At 40.7% G+C, this 19225-nt stretch overlaps 1 protein-coding gene across 1 annotated transcript in view; it reads right to left on the reverse strand.

The window, feature by feature from the left end:
• Positions 1-1797: 1797 nt before the first annotated feature.
• pnpla2 (patatin-like phospholipase domain containing 2) overlaps positions 1798-19225 on the reverse strand; it is an 82021-nt gene continuing 64593 nt past the window's right edge. Inside the window, exons 6-9 of the mRNA XM_059975515.1 lie at positions 15233-15430; positions 13218-13350; positions 10381-10503; positions 1798-9123 (exon numbers count right to left, since the gene is read on the reverse strand). Coding sequence (XP_059831498.1) covers positions 8886-9123; positions 10381-10503; positions 13218-13350; positions 15233-15430 — 692 coding nt within the window. The 3' untranslated portion in view covers positions 1798-8885. The remainder of the gene's footprint in view (positions 9124-10380; positions 10504-13217; positions 13351-15232; positions 15431-19225) is intronic.

A 19225-nucleotide genomic window follows, 5' to 3' on the forward strand; every position in this document is an offset into this window, starting at 1 on the left:
ATTTTACTTTTTTTAAGCACTTAATCTTTCATTATCTGTACTCACCCCCAGTCCTACCCTAAATTAACAACGCTCTCCCTTCTTCCCGCAGTAGCTTGTGTAACACCCTGGGAAAGGTTTCACTGCTAACGTAATGGTCTTTCTGTAGAAGCAGTGTTTGGGTTATGGTTAGAGATAACGGGGGCTTTGGAATGTGAGCCGTCCAATCAGTGGAACGGGTTTTTGTGTTGTATACCTGACACCAGTGTGAGCTGGGGTCTTTTGTATGGAGGGGGGAGAAGAGAGAAGGCACCGGTGAGAACCAGTCGTAGGATTTGACCCGGTGGGGGACCGTGATTCGATGGCACAAGGTGCTGGGTCTACTGAGGTTCGGTGAATATGACTTCTAGAAGAGTTGAACTGTTAAACATTTGACTGTTTAATTATAATGGGGACTGTTTGCTTTTTAAATTTTTTTTCTTTACTAAACCTTTAGTTAAGAATCATAAGTAGAAATCTTTCAATTGTATGCAGTGTGCTGCCTGTTATTTCTTGGCACCAATTTATAACAGGTTAGCAAATTACTCCACATCCACAGAAACCGGAGTTTGGTGTGTGAGAGCCGTCTCAATCTCACGGGGTTTGGTAGGGCCAGAGTGTGTCTTCCCTAGGCTTACAGGGCCCAAGCAAACTGGGGTAGGGGGAAGAGGGGGGGAGATCACTTGTTATGTTGTTAGTCATCAAGGTCCAATGCTATAGGATTCACTTCTTATGGCCAGTTGCTGGAAGATCTCATCCTTCCCACTTCTGTATTAAAATCTTAGATTTGTTGAAATGTCAGCTCATGTGGCGATCGTGGTCCCTCCATTACCATGATCACTCCCAGCAAGTTTTTCAACTAAGTGGTCTGCCATTGCCTTCTTCCGGGCAGAGTCTTTACAAGATGGGGGAGCCCAGCCATTATCAACACCCTTCAGAGATTGCCTGGCTGGCTTCAGTGGTTGCATGACCACGATAAGCACCATCTGCTCCCAAGGCTTCTCATGACCCTTATTGGGGGGGGGGGTAGAAAACTTAGGTCCCTATTTCTGAACATCATTCTTCGGTACACCGCCATCCTTTATTTTAACTACAAGGCTTTTGTGAAGTACACTGGAATACAAGGATAAAGGATTAGCTTTATTTGTCACATGTACATTGAAACATATAGTGAAATGTGTCATTTGTGTCCACGACCAACAGAGTCTGATGTGCTGGGGGCAGCCCGCAAGTGTCACCATGGTTCTGGTGCCAATATACCATGCCCACAACCCATACATCTTTGGAATCGATGAGGAAACTGGAGCTCATTGAGGAAACCCACAAAGAGAGAACTAAAAATCTCCTTGCAGACAGTGGCACAATTAAACTTGGGTTGCTGGCTTTTCCAAAATATCCATTAATCAGTTATTCCTACTATTTGTTGTTCTTTTTGCCTATTTTACTGATCGCAGTTTGCCTCTCTTTGAAGTATTTAGTATTCAGGCATGAGTTTTTCTAACAGCCTCTTCAAACACCATGTCCCAGGTTTTGAGCTAGAACTGTCGCATTTTGACTGTGATTCTCCCATAAAGATAAAGACTAAACCATGAGACAAACAGGCAAGGTTGTAAACTGATATGGGAGGCTTTAGACAGCCCTGAAAAGTGACAAAGAAAATTCATCCTCCCCTAGATTAAAATATGCAAAATTCAGGTGCACCTGTTAACATTCTGACGCATCAATTTAAAAAAAACTAACAGATCACAGAGGATGTTGGAATAAGTTCACAGAAGCCAATAAATGCAATATTTTTATTAATTAACTCATAAGTTAAAAGACTGAGTATTACAATACAGCAGTGCAAGAACAATGAGAAGTGTTAGTTTAGATTCAGAGCTATGCCATGTTCAAAAATCAATGCATATACAAGAGAAGTTAAACTCCCCCTGACGGCCTTGTAGATAAGTGCAGCTGCCAAGTGATAGAATGGCCTACAGGCCATCACTCTGCTTTTAAATCCTATTCTCTCAACCAGAGAGAAATTTTCAAACTCAGGGCTGATATTCGAGGGGAGAGTTTAAAATAAAGTCACCTGGAATTCTTGCTTTCAATTACTACCTTGGTTTATTTGATAGTGATAAGACATGAGTGTTTGGAAGTGTATGGGCGGGTGGGCGGGATCAGAAATGGATTTTACTTGGGCCCATGGCTTCAGAGGACCAAAGCCGTTTATGACAATACATATTGTAGAAACGCAACCTTATCCACCATAAGCCAAGTACCTTTATAAAAAGGAAGGAACAAGTTGGTAAGTGATGTCCATTAGGATTATTTTCTGCTTCCTAACATGGTGGTAATCTGCAAGATAAGTCTCACAATGGCTGACAGGTTCTAACATGCTTGAAACCCTACATATGTGATACCTTACACAATTGGCTACAAAAGCAGTGCTGTTAATTACTTACATGTAATCCGTAAACAAAGAGCAAACTAACCATAAGAAATTGTGGCTTAAAACGAGATAAAACCAGAAGGGAAAAGGTCTGCTTCTCTTTGGGACTGCAGACCCAAACATAGTAAGTTCTAAAATGCATTACTTTTACCTACCTCAGTCAAGACATTACAAAGGAATTTTCTCAAAGCAAGTCATCCCCATCAATTATTATATTATGACACCATCGTTTGCTTCTTAAGCAGTTTCTGGCAACTGACAAACAAGCTTTCATTTTATATAGCAATTCCCAGTTTCAGGAATCCCAATTAAAATGTGCATTGCACATCAAAGAACTTTGAAGCACCGTCAGTAATTTCTGGTGTTGAGCGCCGTGACGAACAATTTGCGCTTGTCAAGGTCCCAAACACAGCAATGAGATAACGACCACATGGCCTCTAGTGTTGTTGTTCATGGGACAAATTTTTGCTAGAATACAATCCTTCTCCATAAAAATTACTATAACCAACCACAAAGAGTTCAGCTTTCTTCCACAATCTTCTCACTGCAGCTTTTTGTTTCATGGTCAATGAATGTTTCATCATTTGTTTCATAACCTCTCACTTGGCTACTGTTATTTCTGCCAAAGAATGAATGGTCTAGCACTCTTAAACAGCTTCTTTTTACATTGCGAACTTTACCAATACTTTCAATAACTGAATGCAGAAGACAGAAGTGAAAATCCGGTGCATATCGACTGCACTGCATGCCTCACACCAATAACTGGTTAAAAAATTTCTACTTCATAAATCATCAGAAAACCTGTTCAACATGCATTATCAAATGAGCAGGAGCTTTCTCCCATTAAACTTTGGACTGGCCAGCCATCTTCATCTGGCTCTATCACTAGCCTTAAATCTTCACCACTGACAACCTTCTCCCTAGCCAAACCAAATACAGTCTTGTCATCCAACTTCATCCAATGCTCTTCCCAAACCCTTTGCAGTTCACCTACACTCCACGTGCTGCCTGCTTACAGAATTCCTCATTCGTAACCTTGTTTCCCTGGACTTCACTGTTCCAATGCTCTCCTGGTTTACACCCTGCATAAATTTGAACACATCCAAAACATTATCCCTATTCTAACATGCACAGTCCATTCACCTATCATTTTTCTGTTCACCCACTTACATGCTCTCGTTATCCTGCAATAGCTGAGTTTTAAAATTCTCATCTTCATTCAAATCTCGCTCTTGCTTTGGCTATCTTATCTCTCCTAGTGCTATAGCCCTTTGAAGTCAATATTCCTCCTATTTTGGCATCGTGCACATCTCCATTTCAGTGCAAGCCTCTGACACTGCAACTAAAATGTACACATTTGACCAAGATCTGTTCACATCTCTTTGTGATTCAATATTAAATAATGGTTGATAATTGCTCCTGGCAAGTGGTTTGGAATGTTCTATGATTTTAAAGTCACTATATAAGTGCAAGTTGTTACAGATGTCATAACTAGAAAAGGGTGTATTACCCTTAATATAGGATCATCTTTTGATCCTAACCATGTGGCTTAAACTAAGTGGTGTTGTCAGATAGTCTTGTTGATTGAGGTTAACAATTCCCTTGCAAACCAATTCAGTTTTTCCATTCAGATGGAACCAGGTTCCAGAGTCATTTGCAAATGCAATGGGCCTTGAACTTGCAAAGAGAGATTGGAGGTGGTGGGGATGGGTGGCAGAGAAAGGGTCTGGCAAACTGCATGGAGTCCAAGAAAGGAGGCCAATCTTGTTGGGAACATGGGCAAATCACCTCTCTGATCCTGCATAAGGCAGACCTGGTGTGGGATTGGAGTTACTAGGCTTGCGTTAGGGGAAGAGACAAAAGGGGAAGGTAGTTTTCCCACCTTCCTCTCCCACCCCATTTACTTGGCTTTATATTTTAGATCATTTCAATTATTTTCATTTTTCTTTACTTACTGCTTTACTATTGAATCAATGACACCTTTCACAAATCACACTTTTCTCCCCAAAACATGCTGCGACTTTCCAGGCCTGGGATTTCAGTGCTATCCCATCCAAGGCCCAAACACGGTATGAGCCTTGCCATCTAAGCAAGCATCCGGGGGCCATTGAAATCAGTTTCTCACACCCAACCCAAATCAGAGTGGATTATGAAAATCTGGCTGATTAATCTAGGTAATATTGAGTTATTTAAATGGTGTATTAGAACTGGGGGCAGAGGACAGAAAAAAACATGACTTTAGCTCTCTGAACTACAAGGACTTGTCATTACCAATTTCTTTCACTTTAAAGAGATGGCAAGTCCTCAAGAAACTATGCAACAGTTTTGTCTCCACTGACGCAAGTGTAAGTTAGTAGTGCAGAAAACATACCCTTAACGAATCTTCCCCTAACTTTCATTCCATGGAAAAATCAAATGAGTATAAAAGTATAAATGGGATCTACACAGCCACAGGGTGAAGGACAATCTAATCCCACATACAGAGTGTGTAAAGCAAATCATCATAATGTAGATAAGTTCTTGAACGTATTATAGAAACAGGCCTAGTAGACTCATCTATTTTTCACAGACCAGTGCTTCCACCCCACCAAAGCCTCGCCAATCTATTATCTCATTCCCGTCTTTCCTTTTGCCTTTTCAAATGCCTATTCATTTCAATACATTAACATAAATATTATTTCCATCACTGTCCTGGCATTTCTGCATAGAACAATTTCTTTTACTAACTGCTAACTTGTGTGTTGTTGCCCATTCCCTGGATAAAAGTACTTCCCCTGTTTATTTGACTAAGTCCTACCATTATTTTGATCATTTCTCTATAGATATAAACTCAGTTAACCTAATCACCCAGCTTTTCCCAGTATTTCTGTGGAATTTCCAGGATGAGTTTGTGTGAGAATATGGAGATGTTCAAAATAAAATCATACTAAATGCTACACTCTTCATGCATTATGGAGCTAAACTCAGCATTACAAATTTAAAAACAGTGTCTCTTCATGGAGAAACACTCTTAGCAAGTGCACTTGGTATTATATATTTATTATCCAGAGTTATTCCTTACACAAAGATACAGAACCACTTACAATTGTATAGCAAATTAAGCTTTGGAAAACAGTAAATAACTTTGTTTAAGCAGTCTGATCTCAGTGAAAATCTTTGTCACTGCATGGTGATTTTGTATCAGTCTATAGATGACAAAATTGAATGCAATTATGAATCAAAATTTACAGTACAAATTATTGTTTGCCATAACAGCAAAATGAAAATGAAAATTTTTGAGGTTTATATTTTTTTCAGTCAGGTAATTGGCAGAACAAGAATGTATCTTCAGATAATCTTACAAACCAATATGACACAGATGGCTAGGATTCATAATGTTCTCTGACTCCTGCCTGAAGTTTTAACTTTTAATCAGCCTACTACGAACACATTTGAATGTCAGAAAATCACCCACCACAGACTCCTTCGGTAGGCTTACACTAACTATGGTCACATGTTATTTTCTACCAGGGTTTTGCAATCAAGCAAGTTGAAATGTTAAACTTTAAAGAGGTGGTAAAAGGAATTAGACTGTTTGGTGATAATTAATTCTGACATAGAGATATTATACACATGGATAAAACAGAGCCGAGGACCAAAGGGACCAATTTGTGGCAACCATCAATTTAACTAGACAGGAAATACATTTGCAGTACTGTACTTCAAATAACCTCAGGAAGGCAAAAGAAGTCAAGCTTTCGACATGCAATTCCTATCCAGTGAAGCTCCTCTGAAATTCACCTGTGGGAATTTCAATTATATTGTCTTCCATTTGATTTCATTCATTCACATGTAGTTTCCCATGAAGTGCCAATGAATTGTAGAGTCCTAGTGAACCCTTTGCTTCCAACATAACTCTGCTTAATCTTTCCCAAATTACAATCCCTCTTATTCGCTCTGCACCTCAATATATAATCTATAATTGGAACTTTAAATACTAACTTCAAAAATAATACAATCTTAGTTAAATAAGTACAATTTGTTTAAATAACAAATCAACCCTCTTTTCAGAAAAATAAAATTGTCCATAACTTTGTGGAATCTTTATCTTTTAGAATGAAGGCTATGTACATCCTATACAATATTCTCAAAATTAATTTCAGCATCACATAATTAACCTCTTGAAATTCTAATAATAATGAGTACACAGGTACAGTATTTTACTTCATAATATTTACAAGGTATTATATCTATTTTCCACCATGGCAGGTATGTCTTCGTTGCTTGAATTGCTAAGTGTTCTACTCTTCAGTATAATGTTTTTCAGGAGACATCAAAGTCCATGCTAGTAATATTGCAAGTTCATTGCCATTCAGACACAATCCAAAATGGGACTCCCAGATTCACCTTGATTACGTCACCGAGCTTGTACAATCAGATTTGGCTGTACTTTTATCTTCTGACACAATTAGTTTAAAGGTTCAAAGAACAATTGAAAATGGTAGCGGGGAGAAACTTAAGGCTACTCTGTCACAGCTCCACAGAGGAAAGGGCTCGACAACAAGCCACTTGTCAACTCCCTCAGTAATGTATTGAAAAAGACCTAAAGCAGAAAGGAAAACAATGAAGGGTAGCTACATTACATATTATGTAACTGTCCATCACTTTCTTGTTCAACTTATCCAATAAACCTAAAAGGAATGTTAATAACTGTATTAGGATATTAATTGACACTGGATTCTCTATAGCTCTAGATGGAAAACAACTGTAAACTATCTAGCAATTCATCCCTTGTCAATATGTTATTTTGGTCCTGAAACTCCACTAACTTCAAAGGTGTTAAATTTCAGAGGCTACAACTGACCGCTACTGGCCAGGGATGAATTTGTAGTCAATAGTGCCTCAAATAAGAATTAACAATAACAAATTTTATAGTATGCTTAAAAGACACCTCTAGGCTCTCTGCACTTTGTACACAAAGATGAGTAGAAAATGGTAGAATAGCTTATCAGAAGGGAGCTGACTGGAATGCTGTCTCCCTAAAACTGCCCATGGAGTTACAATGGTCAATGGTAATAGATGTGTTAAAGTTCTAAAGAAACAACATCACAAGACAGAAATTAATCTCAGGTGGCAACACAAAATCCACACTGGCTATTGCACCCATTAATCAAGGCCAACAAATGTCCAAGCTCTGAATAACAGTCAGTTCTAACTATATTGCCATTTTACTCATGACTGCCCAACTGACAACACACTCAATTCTCAAGTAAACTTCCAAGAAATGCCATTTTTTTAAAACCTTGCACCTACCTCAATACCCTAAACTATCTGTTAATCAAACAATGAGTAGGTAGCCTCTAGTTTGTCTTGGCTGTCTGGAAGCAGAAGGGAAATTCTTATATTGATTTCGACTGTTAATGTAGCTTTTATATTACAAGTAATGAGTTATATGATTCCTCAAGCATGGAAATTCAAAGGTTATGTCCCAAAAAGCTAAAGGACATAGATAATATTGGGGAGTCTTAAAATGTCAAAATTGCAGATTCAAAACAAAATAACCTTAAAAATAAACTGTAATTTGATATATTAATTGAGTGATCAAAGTATATTACAACAAATCTTATCGAAACAACTTTTAAATATAAACAGCTAAACTTTTTTTGAAACAACAAAATTTTTAACACCAAATACATTCAGCAGGTTAAAAAATAGCAAGACTTTAAACAAAAGAATAGCATTTTAAATACTCTGCAGGAGTAATTCCAAATAAAACGTACAAAAAGAAGTAGCGTAAAATTGCATTGATCTGGCACAGAAGGGTTGCACTGATCCTGTGTGTTCAATGATGAGGTATGAAAATGATTACGTAATTTCCAGTAGCAACTTCAGTAGAAAGTAAGAATTTTGTAAATATAGCACCTCCATCTAGAGATTTTTTAAAAATGAGACTAAGTTTTCTTTGGGGTTTCACTGTTGATTTCTGCAGTTTGCGAACTATCTATTCCATTTGGAGATTCAATTCATCAGCTCCATTACTTCGACTGAGTCCACATCAAAATTTAGTTTTACCAAACTAAGTTCTTAGCTAAATACTTAAAAGTGAAGCTTGGTAAAATTTCAATTCATATTTCAAAAGAATTACATTAAATGAAAAGTATCACAGTGCAGATATTGCACTACTGAACTGGATATCCCAGTTGCATCGCAGCAAACAGATTAACATTCTGCAGAAAGAGTTTACTGAAAATAACTTGTTCAACTCGAAGTTGCTTGATTAGTGGCTTGGCTTCATGAGTGGTTCGTGCAATTCCACAGATTTTCAAACGGACTATTTCCATTGACACAGAAGAAGAATGTACGAGATGTGTGTGTAAAGCTTGCTGATAACATGACACTTAAAGGAAGACGTGCTCTATGTGGAAGTGTGCCCTTTCTAATAGTCAAATTTGGTTCATGAGGTTGGTTTCATTAGTAAACCATGATCAAGATCCTGCTGGGAGAAGGACCCCAGAGGTTTCCAATTCATAAGGGGCATGCTGGGCCACAGGTGGCGTTGGTACTGTTCACATTTCACAATGAGATCCATCACTGAAGTATTGCTTCGGATCCACTGCCGGACAGAGTTGGTGGAAGGCGACGGCAGGACGAAAAGACTCTGGGTCCTTTGTAGCCTCATATTATACTGCAGCCTGAAATGAAGGGAAGTGAAGTGGGCAAGATGAGAAGTCAGGCACTTAAAAAGTAAAAAAAAAATCATTAAAACATATGTTAGTACAGGAGCATGAGAAGCTGACCTTATCCCAGTCCCATTGTTGACCTGATGTACAGCTCCCCACACAACTCTCTTGTGAAACACACCATTCATCTCAAATGATGATATAGCCAATAACAACTTGGGGAAAAGAAGGGTTGTTCCTTCTGATGTCATATAATTGACTTAACAATAACCTTGAATTTGAACGTGGATGATCAGCTGCCAAGTTCATGTTCCATCACTGACAACGTCACAGTCAGCAGTGGCAGAGAGAATATTTACTTAACCCTCATACATATTAGGTAAGCAAAATGGACCTGAAAAGTGCCCAGTGTCCGAACTGATGCAAACCAGGGTAGCAGCTCGGTGAACTACAACTGACCTCAGCTCCCTGCAAGCAGCAGAGAATGAAAAGGGGTGACACACATCACCCCTTCTTAATTAAAGGTCTGCAGAGTACAGGAGCAGTCTCCATCACTGTACACACAAGCATGATGCAAAAGCACAGACGAAGTTGGTCATCATGGTGGAGGCCACAGCTCAAAAACATCTTTCACCTGAAAATATTTTTGGGCTGCAGAAGAATGAGGGGAAGATTTGAAGCCAGGAATTGTCTTTACATAACAGAAGGACAGTGAAGCAGCGATTGATTTTGATGGGGGGCTTCAAAATCTAGACCTCAACCATGTAAATGGCCAACCTGTCAGCTGCTTAAAAAAACAGAATCTGTTCCCTCGATGTATGAGTGACTGAGATGCAGTCTGTATGGGGAATGAAGTGGACAAGAGAGAATAATGGGAGTTTGCATGAGGATTTACTGTCAGAAATGGAAAGTGCCGTTGAATAAAGTGGTAAATGCCGAAAAAGTGAATAGTCCCCCCCCCCCACACATGTTCATAGTGCATATCAAAGTGAGGTACATGGGGGTCTGTTTCAGGACATCCTTAGAGACTGGGTGAGCAACTGGGACTGGTATAGTGAAATAAAAGGAAGTGAGATAATTGAAAGGCAGAAAGTGGCAGCTTTAAAACAAGGATTATCACTGCTAGAATGCAAGGTTGTCTATCCCAGTCTCAAACAAGAAGCCCACCTCAGTACTGCAAATGAAAATGTACAGCTTTACAGGGAGAGTTTTGAATATTTACTGCTGCAGCAAACATTACAAATTTATGTTCTGGTCAGTCATCAGTACCTTGTGGAAAGCTGTTGTCCTAGTTTCACCTTGGCATTTGTGATGAAGTACCACAACACACTAGCAATCTGATCTTTCATCCAGTCAATGTCTTCTGGGAGATCGGGCAACCACTCCAGGATTCTATCAAAGGTAGAGACTAGATAAATGAAATTCCTCCAGACACATCTTCAGTACTATAAATAATGACACAGTGGGTCAAAAATAAATGAGCAAACTGACTGAATTATTCTTTGACTTCACATCATGTGATAAACTTATTGATTCAAGCACTTCTTTGTAAAGTACACATCCCTGGAATGCTATGGACAGCTGACACTGCCCCCATCCAGTTTATTTATTAATTCAAACCCAGAAAAATAATTAAGGCTGTTACAATAATCAATCACTTTCATCAGGAAAAGATGCAGAATACAGGAGCAAAACAAGAGCAAGCTTGGGGTCTAAGTCCAAATTTCAAAATAAGATGATTACAACTTCTGTTACTCACACAAAATGCTGGAGGAACTCAGCAGATCAGGCAGCATCTATGGAAGAAGAGTAAACAGTCCACGTTTCAGGCTGCGTCCTGATGAAGGGTCTCAGCCCAAAACATCAACTATTTACTTTTTTCCTTAGATGCTGCCTGGCCTGCTAAATTCTTCCAGCATTTTTTGTGTGTGTGTTGCTTGGATTTCCAGCATCTGCAGATTGTCTTGTGTTTGTGGTACAGCTTCTGATAAGAGGTTTAGAGTGTTTTAAAGCTGCCAACCTTTGCCTTTCAACCTTAGGGTCACCTCAACTCATTTCCTTTTATCTCTCACTATTCCAGCCCCACTTGCACACCCACTCTCTATGCATGCCCCAGAAAAGACCCCCATCCATTTCAATTTGATTTGCATCATCAACAGCTCCCCACCACCTTTTCTGCATTTACCAACTTATTCAACTGCACCTTCACTTCCATTTCTGATGCTAAATTCTCACGAAAACTCCCAAATTCATGCTTCAACCTTTGGTATCGACCCCAGGATTTGCCAATCATTGAACTTTGAACTCCAGGCCTCAAACTCCAGTCTTATACGGGCTTTCAACCCCGAGACTCACTGATCTGGACCTGGCCTGGACTCAGATTTACAGACATGGGGCCTTAAACTTCCAGACACATCAACATCATGTCTTGACTTCTGGGCTTGCTGACTTTGGTCTTCGACCCTTGATACTGACCCCCAGGTTTGCATGGACGTTCGACTCCAGCACTCACCAACCTGGGGGATGGTCACAGGCCTTCCTGCCTCTTGCCTGCATGAATTTCTGATCCTGGGGCTTGCCAAACTGGGCGGTGGGTGGGGGAAGAGACCCAGACCTGGGGGGCTGGGGGAGGGAGTCACGTGCCATCGTCCACGGGGCTCACTGACCTTCGTCTGTGCAACCGACACAATATCCGTCCACCAGCATCTTTGGCCTCCTCCAACCTGGACACTGGCTTCAGCCCCAACTCTTCACTTACTGCCCCAAACCTCTAACTCCCCACGTCCACGTTCCTATCCCTCACCCATAACTGTCCCCTAGCTCCCCACGCCATCCCAAAACCGTCCCTACAAACCTAAAAAACTGAGTGTGAGCCACAACCCAAAGACTATGGCCAAACACCATCTTGACTTGTACTTAGTAAAATAATAGTACTGAAAATAACTTAAACAACATCAATAAAATTATTGATGTATTCAGACACCACCTCTCTGACAGTGGTGTCTGAAAAGAGGATGCTGTCCAAGTTGCATGCCATCTTCGACAATGTTTCCCATCCACTCCATAATGTACTGGTTAGGCACAGGAGTACATTCAGCCAGAGACTCATTCCACTGAGATGCAACACTGAGCGTCATAGGAAGTCATTCCTGCCTGTGGCCATCAAACTTTACAACTCCTCCCTCGGAGTGTCAGACACCCTGAGCCAATAGGCTGGTCCTGGACTTATTTCCACTTGGAATAATTCACTTATTTTTATTTATTTATGGGTTAATGTTGCTATATTTCTACACTATTCTTGGTTTGTGTGACTGTAACGAAACCCAATTTCCCTCGGGATCAATAAAGTATGTCTGTCTGTCTGTCTTATCTTAGTGACAATATTAACTTTTAGCATCAACTCTGCTATTAATAATTATGCATTTTCACTGCCATCTCTCTTCTTTAAGTTAGATAGGGACTCTTGCTGTGCACAAGACAAGATTTGTTGGGACTATTTTCTCAGTAAACTCAGTATCAATTATTCAGATGTTGCTCCACCTAGCGGATTAGTTCAGAACAGCTAAAAAAAATCCATGATTAATTTCAAAGCAACAACTCAAAAGTGCAGGAGGAACTCAGCAGGTCAGGCAGCACCTATGGAAATGAATAGGCAGTTAACGTTTCATGCTGAGACCCTTCTTCAGGTAAAAATAAATCTTCCTCCCCTTCTTCTGTTCTGTTCCCCACTCTGCCCTCTTTCCTCTTCTCACCTGCCTATCACTTCCCCCTGGGTCCACTCCTCCTTCCCTTTCACCTATGGTCCACTCTCCTCTCTGGTCAGATTCCTTCTTCTCCAGCCCTGGATCATTCCCACCTACCTGGCTTCATCTATCACCATCTAGCTAGTCTCTCTCCTCTCCCCACCGTTTCATTCTAGCATCTTTCCCTTCCCAGTCCCAAAGGAGGGTCTCGGCCTTCCTTAGATGCTGCCTGAACTGCTGAGTTCCTCCAGCATTTTGTATGTATGTGTGTGTGTGTTGCTTTAGGTGTCCAGCAGATAATTATCTGCAACCTGACCAGAGATACAGCCTTCATGGGCATGCCGAACAGAAATTCAAACATACCTTACGGTGAATGAAACTGCGGATTCCAGGGGCAAAGTATACGGCACCATCATGGCAGAAACCAAACGGACTGGCAGCATGTTTGAAAAGACGGTGTGCAAACCTCGTTTCTCAGCACAGGCTTCAATTAGTGCTGTGCAAAACAGAGTTAGAGGAAAATCAGTCAGCTTGCAATCTGAACAGATCTTCAACAATGCTCGCAAACACAGATCAAATCAACTTTGGGTGGAGAGGAGAGTTAGTGATGTACTGACAAGAGAAGACACTGGGATATGGAAGGATTTCCATGGATGTTGCTCTGTAAAATCTGAAACTAGCTTCAAGTCCCTACTTGTGGTGGGAATGCACATTTAGAACATGGAACAAGATCATTCCGGTTTCAGAATTTGTGAGTGAACTAAATTTGATTGTTTTCTATTTATCACCCTGGAAATACATAGAACAATTCCACCACATTTCCAGAATCCTGGGTTAGATGGAGATCCTAGTGACCTTTAAGGCTGGAAAAGGGAAATGAGTTCTTCTGAAGCTAATGGTGACACTGTGGTTCAGAAGTCAGTGCTGTTGCCTCACAACCACAGTGACCGGTTGTTGGCCCTTACCCTTGGCTTTTATGTGCGTGGAGTTTCCCCCTTGTGGGCTCCCCCCGCTGCCTAGGGGCTCTAGTTTCCACCCTATCCCAAAGATGTACAAGTAGGTTCATAGACTGCTGTAAATTAGCCGTTTGTGTAGGTACCCATCAAGGGGACAACCTTCCTCACCATCGAGGCCATCTTCAAGGAGGCCGACCCTCAAGAGGGTGGAATCAATCATTAAGGTCACTGACCACCCAGGACTTGCCTTCCTCCCATTAATATCATTCAGGAGCTTGAAGACCCACACACAATGTCTTAAGAATGGCTTCCGCCTTTCTGCTTTCAGATTTTTGAACTGTTTATGAACCGATGAATGCTACCTCATTATTCGTACTTGTTTTTTTAAGTTACAGTAATTTTTATGCCTTGCATTTTACTGCTGCCACAAAACAACATATTTCACAACAGAAGTTAGTGATAATAAACCTGATTCTGACGTGGCAAAATAATCAGAAATAGCAGAAGGCCAAGGTATATCATTTAGAAGAACAAATCTTCCATTGTGCAGGTGGCATTTCTTACCCTAAGCTTTCTCTGTAAAGCGAGACAGTGCCCGGGAAGTCTCAGCTCTGAAATATTTGTGTCAACATGCCATAACTTAAAGAAGCACGCACTCAACAATCGTACATCACTTCTATACGATCACAATCTGGCCCAGACTGGTGCACTGGGAAGGTTAGAGCCTTCAAAATATAAAACTGAGTTGCACTGACAATTGTGATGTCATCATCTTATGGTGGAACTTGATTTGATAAATTTGATCCATTTATGTTGAGTTCAAAGAATCAGCAGTTTTGGAAAGTATTAAGAGATTTATAATTATCTTTAAGAAATATTTAAATATACAGTACAGCATTCCCTGACAACCAGTGAAAAGAACCTTCCCATAGGGTATGTCACCAGAGTCTGGAGAAAGTTTCCATAGATGTACGACAGACAGCAGTCTGACTGGTTGAATCACCACCGGGTGTGGAAGTGCACCATCAAGTGCACCAACCTCCCCACCAGCACGGTGATCCTCAAAAGGCAGTGCCTCAGAAAGGCAGAATCCATCACTAAGGACCTTCACCACCCAGGACATTCCCTCTTCTTATTACTACCATCAGAGAGGAGGTACAGGAGCCTGAAGAAACACACTTAATATTTTAGGGGCAGCTTCTTCCCCTCCACAATTAGGTTTCTGAACAATGAACCCATGGACACTACTCCACTAATTTTGCTCTCCTTTTGCAGTACTTATCTATTCATTATTATAATTTACTCAACAAAGGCATTTACTCCACGAACATTCTGACCACATCTAACCTCAGCTGGATACTCAAGGAGCACTCCCCCCAACCTGCTTTGCTATTCAATCCAGCCACACTGACTCGTACTAACCTTGGTGAAGCCGTGGTGACAAGTGCTCCAGAATCTGGTCATTGTTCTTACTGCAACAACCTCGTACTACCATTTGATTTCCCTCTGCTGTTTCCATTGCTGCTTCTTCATCGAAGTCTTCATCATCAGCGAATGTGTCGCACTGATTCGGAGCAGACAGAGAAGGACTGCACAAAGGCTGCGGCCTGTTTAACAAACCTGTAAAACAAAGGCAAGTAATGAATACTTTTAGAAAAGAAATCTCCCCATACCAATGATTTGAGAACAACAAACATAATATATCCAAGCCTTGTAATGATACAAAGTTTAATGGCAGTGTATGCTGTAACAAGAATGCCAAGGAGCTGCAGTGGGGGATATAGCCAGCATAAACAAATGGGCAGCATCACCACATATCGGATAGATGGTCAAACAGAAAAATGCAAGGTAGAGAAAGTAAAAAAGTTGAGCATTCCTTGCATATCAATAGGTTGACTGGTGTTTGTGCTTAAAGAAAACTTATGAATGTTTTAAAGCAAAAAAGACCGTTAAATAAATAATTGGAAAGGAAAATTGTACTTCAGCCTTCACGACAAGCACAATGATATTTTGCATCATTTACAGAGAGTCCTGGCGTGACCATATCAAGAGTACTGATACGAATCACTCACTAAGTAAGGCCAAAACTTGCAATATGGAGAGTACAGCAAGGGTTAACCAAATTGATACTTGGGATAGAGGGTCAGATTATGGAGGGGAGATGATTACTCCCTGATAAATAACTAAGCAGAATAGAATTATACTTTGTAGTCGGCAGGAGGCATGAGCGACAGTGAGCCCTTAGGTACAGTTAATCGATGACACCAGAGATCAAGGCATAGAACTTGGGGTCTCAGTCATCAGACATTCTGACATTCAAGGCCTAGTGTTCAAGGTCCCAGTCATCAGACAGTCCAGCACCCAAGGCCTACTTTTCGAGGTCCCAATCATCAGACAGTCCGGCATTCAAGGGCTAGTGTTCGAGGTCCCAGTCATCAGACAGTCCGGCATTCAAGGGCTAGTGTTCAAGGTCCCAGTCATCAGACAGTCCAGCACCCAAGGCCTACTTTTCGAGGTCCCAGTCATCAGACAGTCCGGCATTCAAGGGCTAGTGTTCGAGGTCCCAGTCATCTGATAGCTCAGAGTTGAGGACGGGAGTTCAGGGTCCTTACTTGTCATCAGTGCTGAGTCCTGGGCTTGATACCGATGATTAAAGCCTAAAGGTCAATCAGGAGTCTGGAAGTCAAGGCTGGATGGCCAAAGCCCCGAGCCCACTGGGAACATCTATTTGTTTTGTAACTCCAAAACATAAAAAACTAATTAAAAGTAAAATAAGAGGGCTGGGAATGAGAGAATAACTGTTTTTACTTTAACTGAGACAGGGGCATATTACATGGTGGTGTGATGACATGTGAAATCCCCATACTTCATACATATAATAATAACAAATTATTTAAACACAAAGAATGCTTAATCAAACAATTTATTTACAGTATTATTCAAATATTACTATAATATTAAATGCACAATATTCCTCCAACTTAATATAGAACGCATCTCAATTTATATATACTATATATACAGTATATTATATAATTCAGCTACTATATAGACATCAACAACTTAACAAAGTTTAAACTGTCCCATTCAGGCCTAAATCGCAGTGGAGGATTTTCCTCTTGTGGAATAATGTCTTTCCTGACAAGGGCGATATCACTGCTTGGCAGGTGAGACGGCTGAGAAACACCTCACGTTTGGGGGCCTCCTCCATGGTGATTGTAGAACTGCAGGAAATGGTTCCAACAGCTCTGGTTACCTTTCTTCCCTAACAATTGACTCTGTTCTCCTCAACTGATTGATGTGTTGTCTATATTTGATATTAGATGTGCTCTCCACTCTGCAGGAGAGTGGTCCAATTCTGTCCCTAATCTTTCCAAGTGCCCACTTTTGATCACGCCTGTGGTCCCTCGCCAGGACTGCTTGTCCAGGAGTGAAACATCAAGCCTCCAGTTCATCCTGCATACTCCTACTGAGAAGGTTCGAGGAGATTCAAGTCTGAACGCTAGGGACAACTGAGGAACTGCACAGCTGGTGAGTTGTTGGTTGTGGAGCGTGCTGCATTGCGAGAGGCACAGAGGAAATTGGTGAGCTTTTGATTCAGCTTCAGTGTAGCGTTCTGCTGACAATGCTTGAAGAGGATTCTTTAGACTCTGGACAAATTTTTCCATCAAGCCATTTGTTGCAGGGTGGTATGGTTATGGATGTAATATGTCTTATTCCATTCATTTTCAGGAGTGATGGAAACTATTCCACAACAAACTACGGTCCATTGTTACTGACTAAATGTTCTTGAACACCAGTCACTGAGAAGTGGCATCTCAGCACATCGACAATGCACAAGACTGTAGTGGAGACCTGTGGCAACACTTCTGTAGCTGCATCACTACTACCAAGAAATCTGTGCCCATTAATGGTTTGGCAAAACCCACATGAATCCTGTGCCAGGACATTCCCAGGGATAAAGAACTGCTTTCCTTGTCATCTTCTGGACATGTTGGCATCCTGAATGGAGCATGGCAAGCTGCTCCATCTGCTGATCTACCCCAGGCCACCAGACAAAGCTTCGAGCCAACGCTTTTATTTTGACCGGCAAGCAGCTTCTCCAACAATTTAGTTCTCAGCAAGGATGATACAACAACTCTCAATCCCCACATGAGGTCACCCCCGTCAAGGGCAAGTTCACCCCGGCGCTGGTAAAAATGGGGAACTGAGATTTCTGCTGCACGTTCTCTTGTGTATTTAATATTTCAGTAATCTTATAAATATGTCGTTGATGAAGCAATCTTATTCGTTTAAATAATTCACTGCAGGTTATATGTAAATGTACATGAATTGCATATTCATGATGCTACCACATGATATGTACGTGCCTTACAAAGTAAAACACATTATAAAGACTTCCCTTCTTTTGCTTCCATTTTTGGAACCTAGAGCATTCTGTAATCAACAATGATGTTGGTTCTAAGTATTCCTCAATCATTTTCACAATATCAGCAAAGATATTTCGCCTGGTTTGGTTGGAGAAGTTAAACTTCAAAGTTAACTGTACACCTTTAAATCCAATGTACTCAGCAAAACTGGTGCTTGTTTCTCAATAGCTATTTCATTTGCTTTAAGATATGCTCAACCTGCCCCATTTATAATCTTCATGTTATAGTGTCTTTAAATACTATTCACACTCCTTGGAAGTTTCCCTGTTTCATTGTTTTACAGCATTGAATCACAGTGGATTTTATTTGGCTTTTTTGACACTGATCAACAGAGAAAGACTCGTGTCAAAGTGAAAACACATCTCTACAAAGTTATCTAAATTAATTACAAATATAAAACACAAAAATAGATTGCAAAAGTATTCACCCCTTCAAGTCAGTATTTAATAGATGCACCTTTGGCAGCAATTACAGGTGCAATCTGTGTGGATAGGTCTCTATCAGCTTTGCACATCCAGACACTGCAATTTTTCCCCATTCTTCTTTACAAACTACTCAAGCTCTGTCAGGTTGCATGGGGATCGTGAACGAACAGCCCTTTTCAAGTCCAGCCACAAATTTTCAATTGGATTGAGGTCTGGACTCTGACTTGGCCACTCCAGGACATTAACTCTGTTGTTTTTAAGCCATTCCTGTGTAGCTTTGCTTTATGCTTGAGGCCACTGTCTTGCTGGAAAACAAATCTTCTCCCAAGTCGCAGTTCTCTTGCAGACTGCATCAGGTTTCCTCCAGGATTTCTCTGTATTTTGCTGCTTTCATTTTTCCCTCTACCTTCACAAGCCTTCCAGGGCCTGCTGCAGTGAAGCATCCCCAAAGCATAATGCACAGTAGGGATAGTGTATTTTCCTTGATGTGCGATGTTTGGCTTATGCCAAACATTGCGTTTAGTTAGATGGCCAAAAAACTCAATTTTGCTATCATCACA

The sequence above is a fragment of the Hypanus sabinus genome, chromosome 7 (genome assembly GCF_030144855.1).
Source record: "Hypanus sabinus isolate sHypSab1 chromosome 7, sHypSab1.hap1, whole genome shotgun sequence".
NCBI lineage: Eukaryota > Metazoa > Chordata > Chondrichthyes > Myliobatiformes > Dasyatidae > Hypanus > Hypanus sabinus.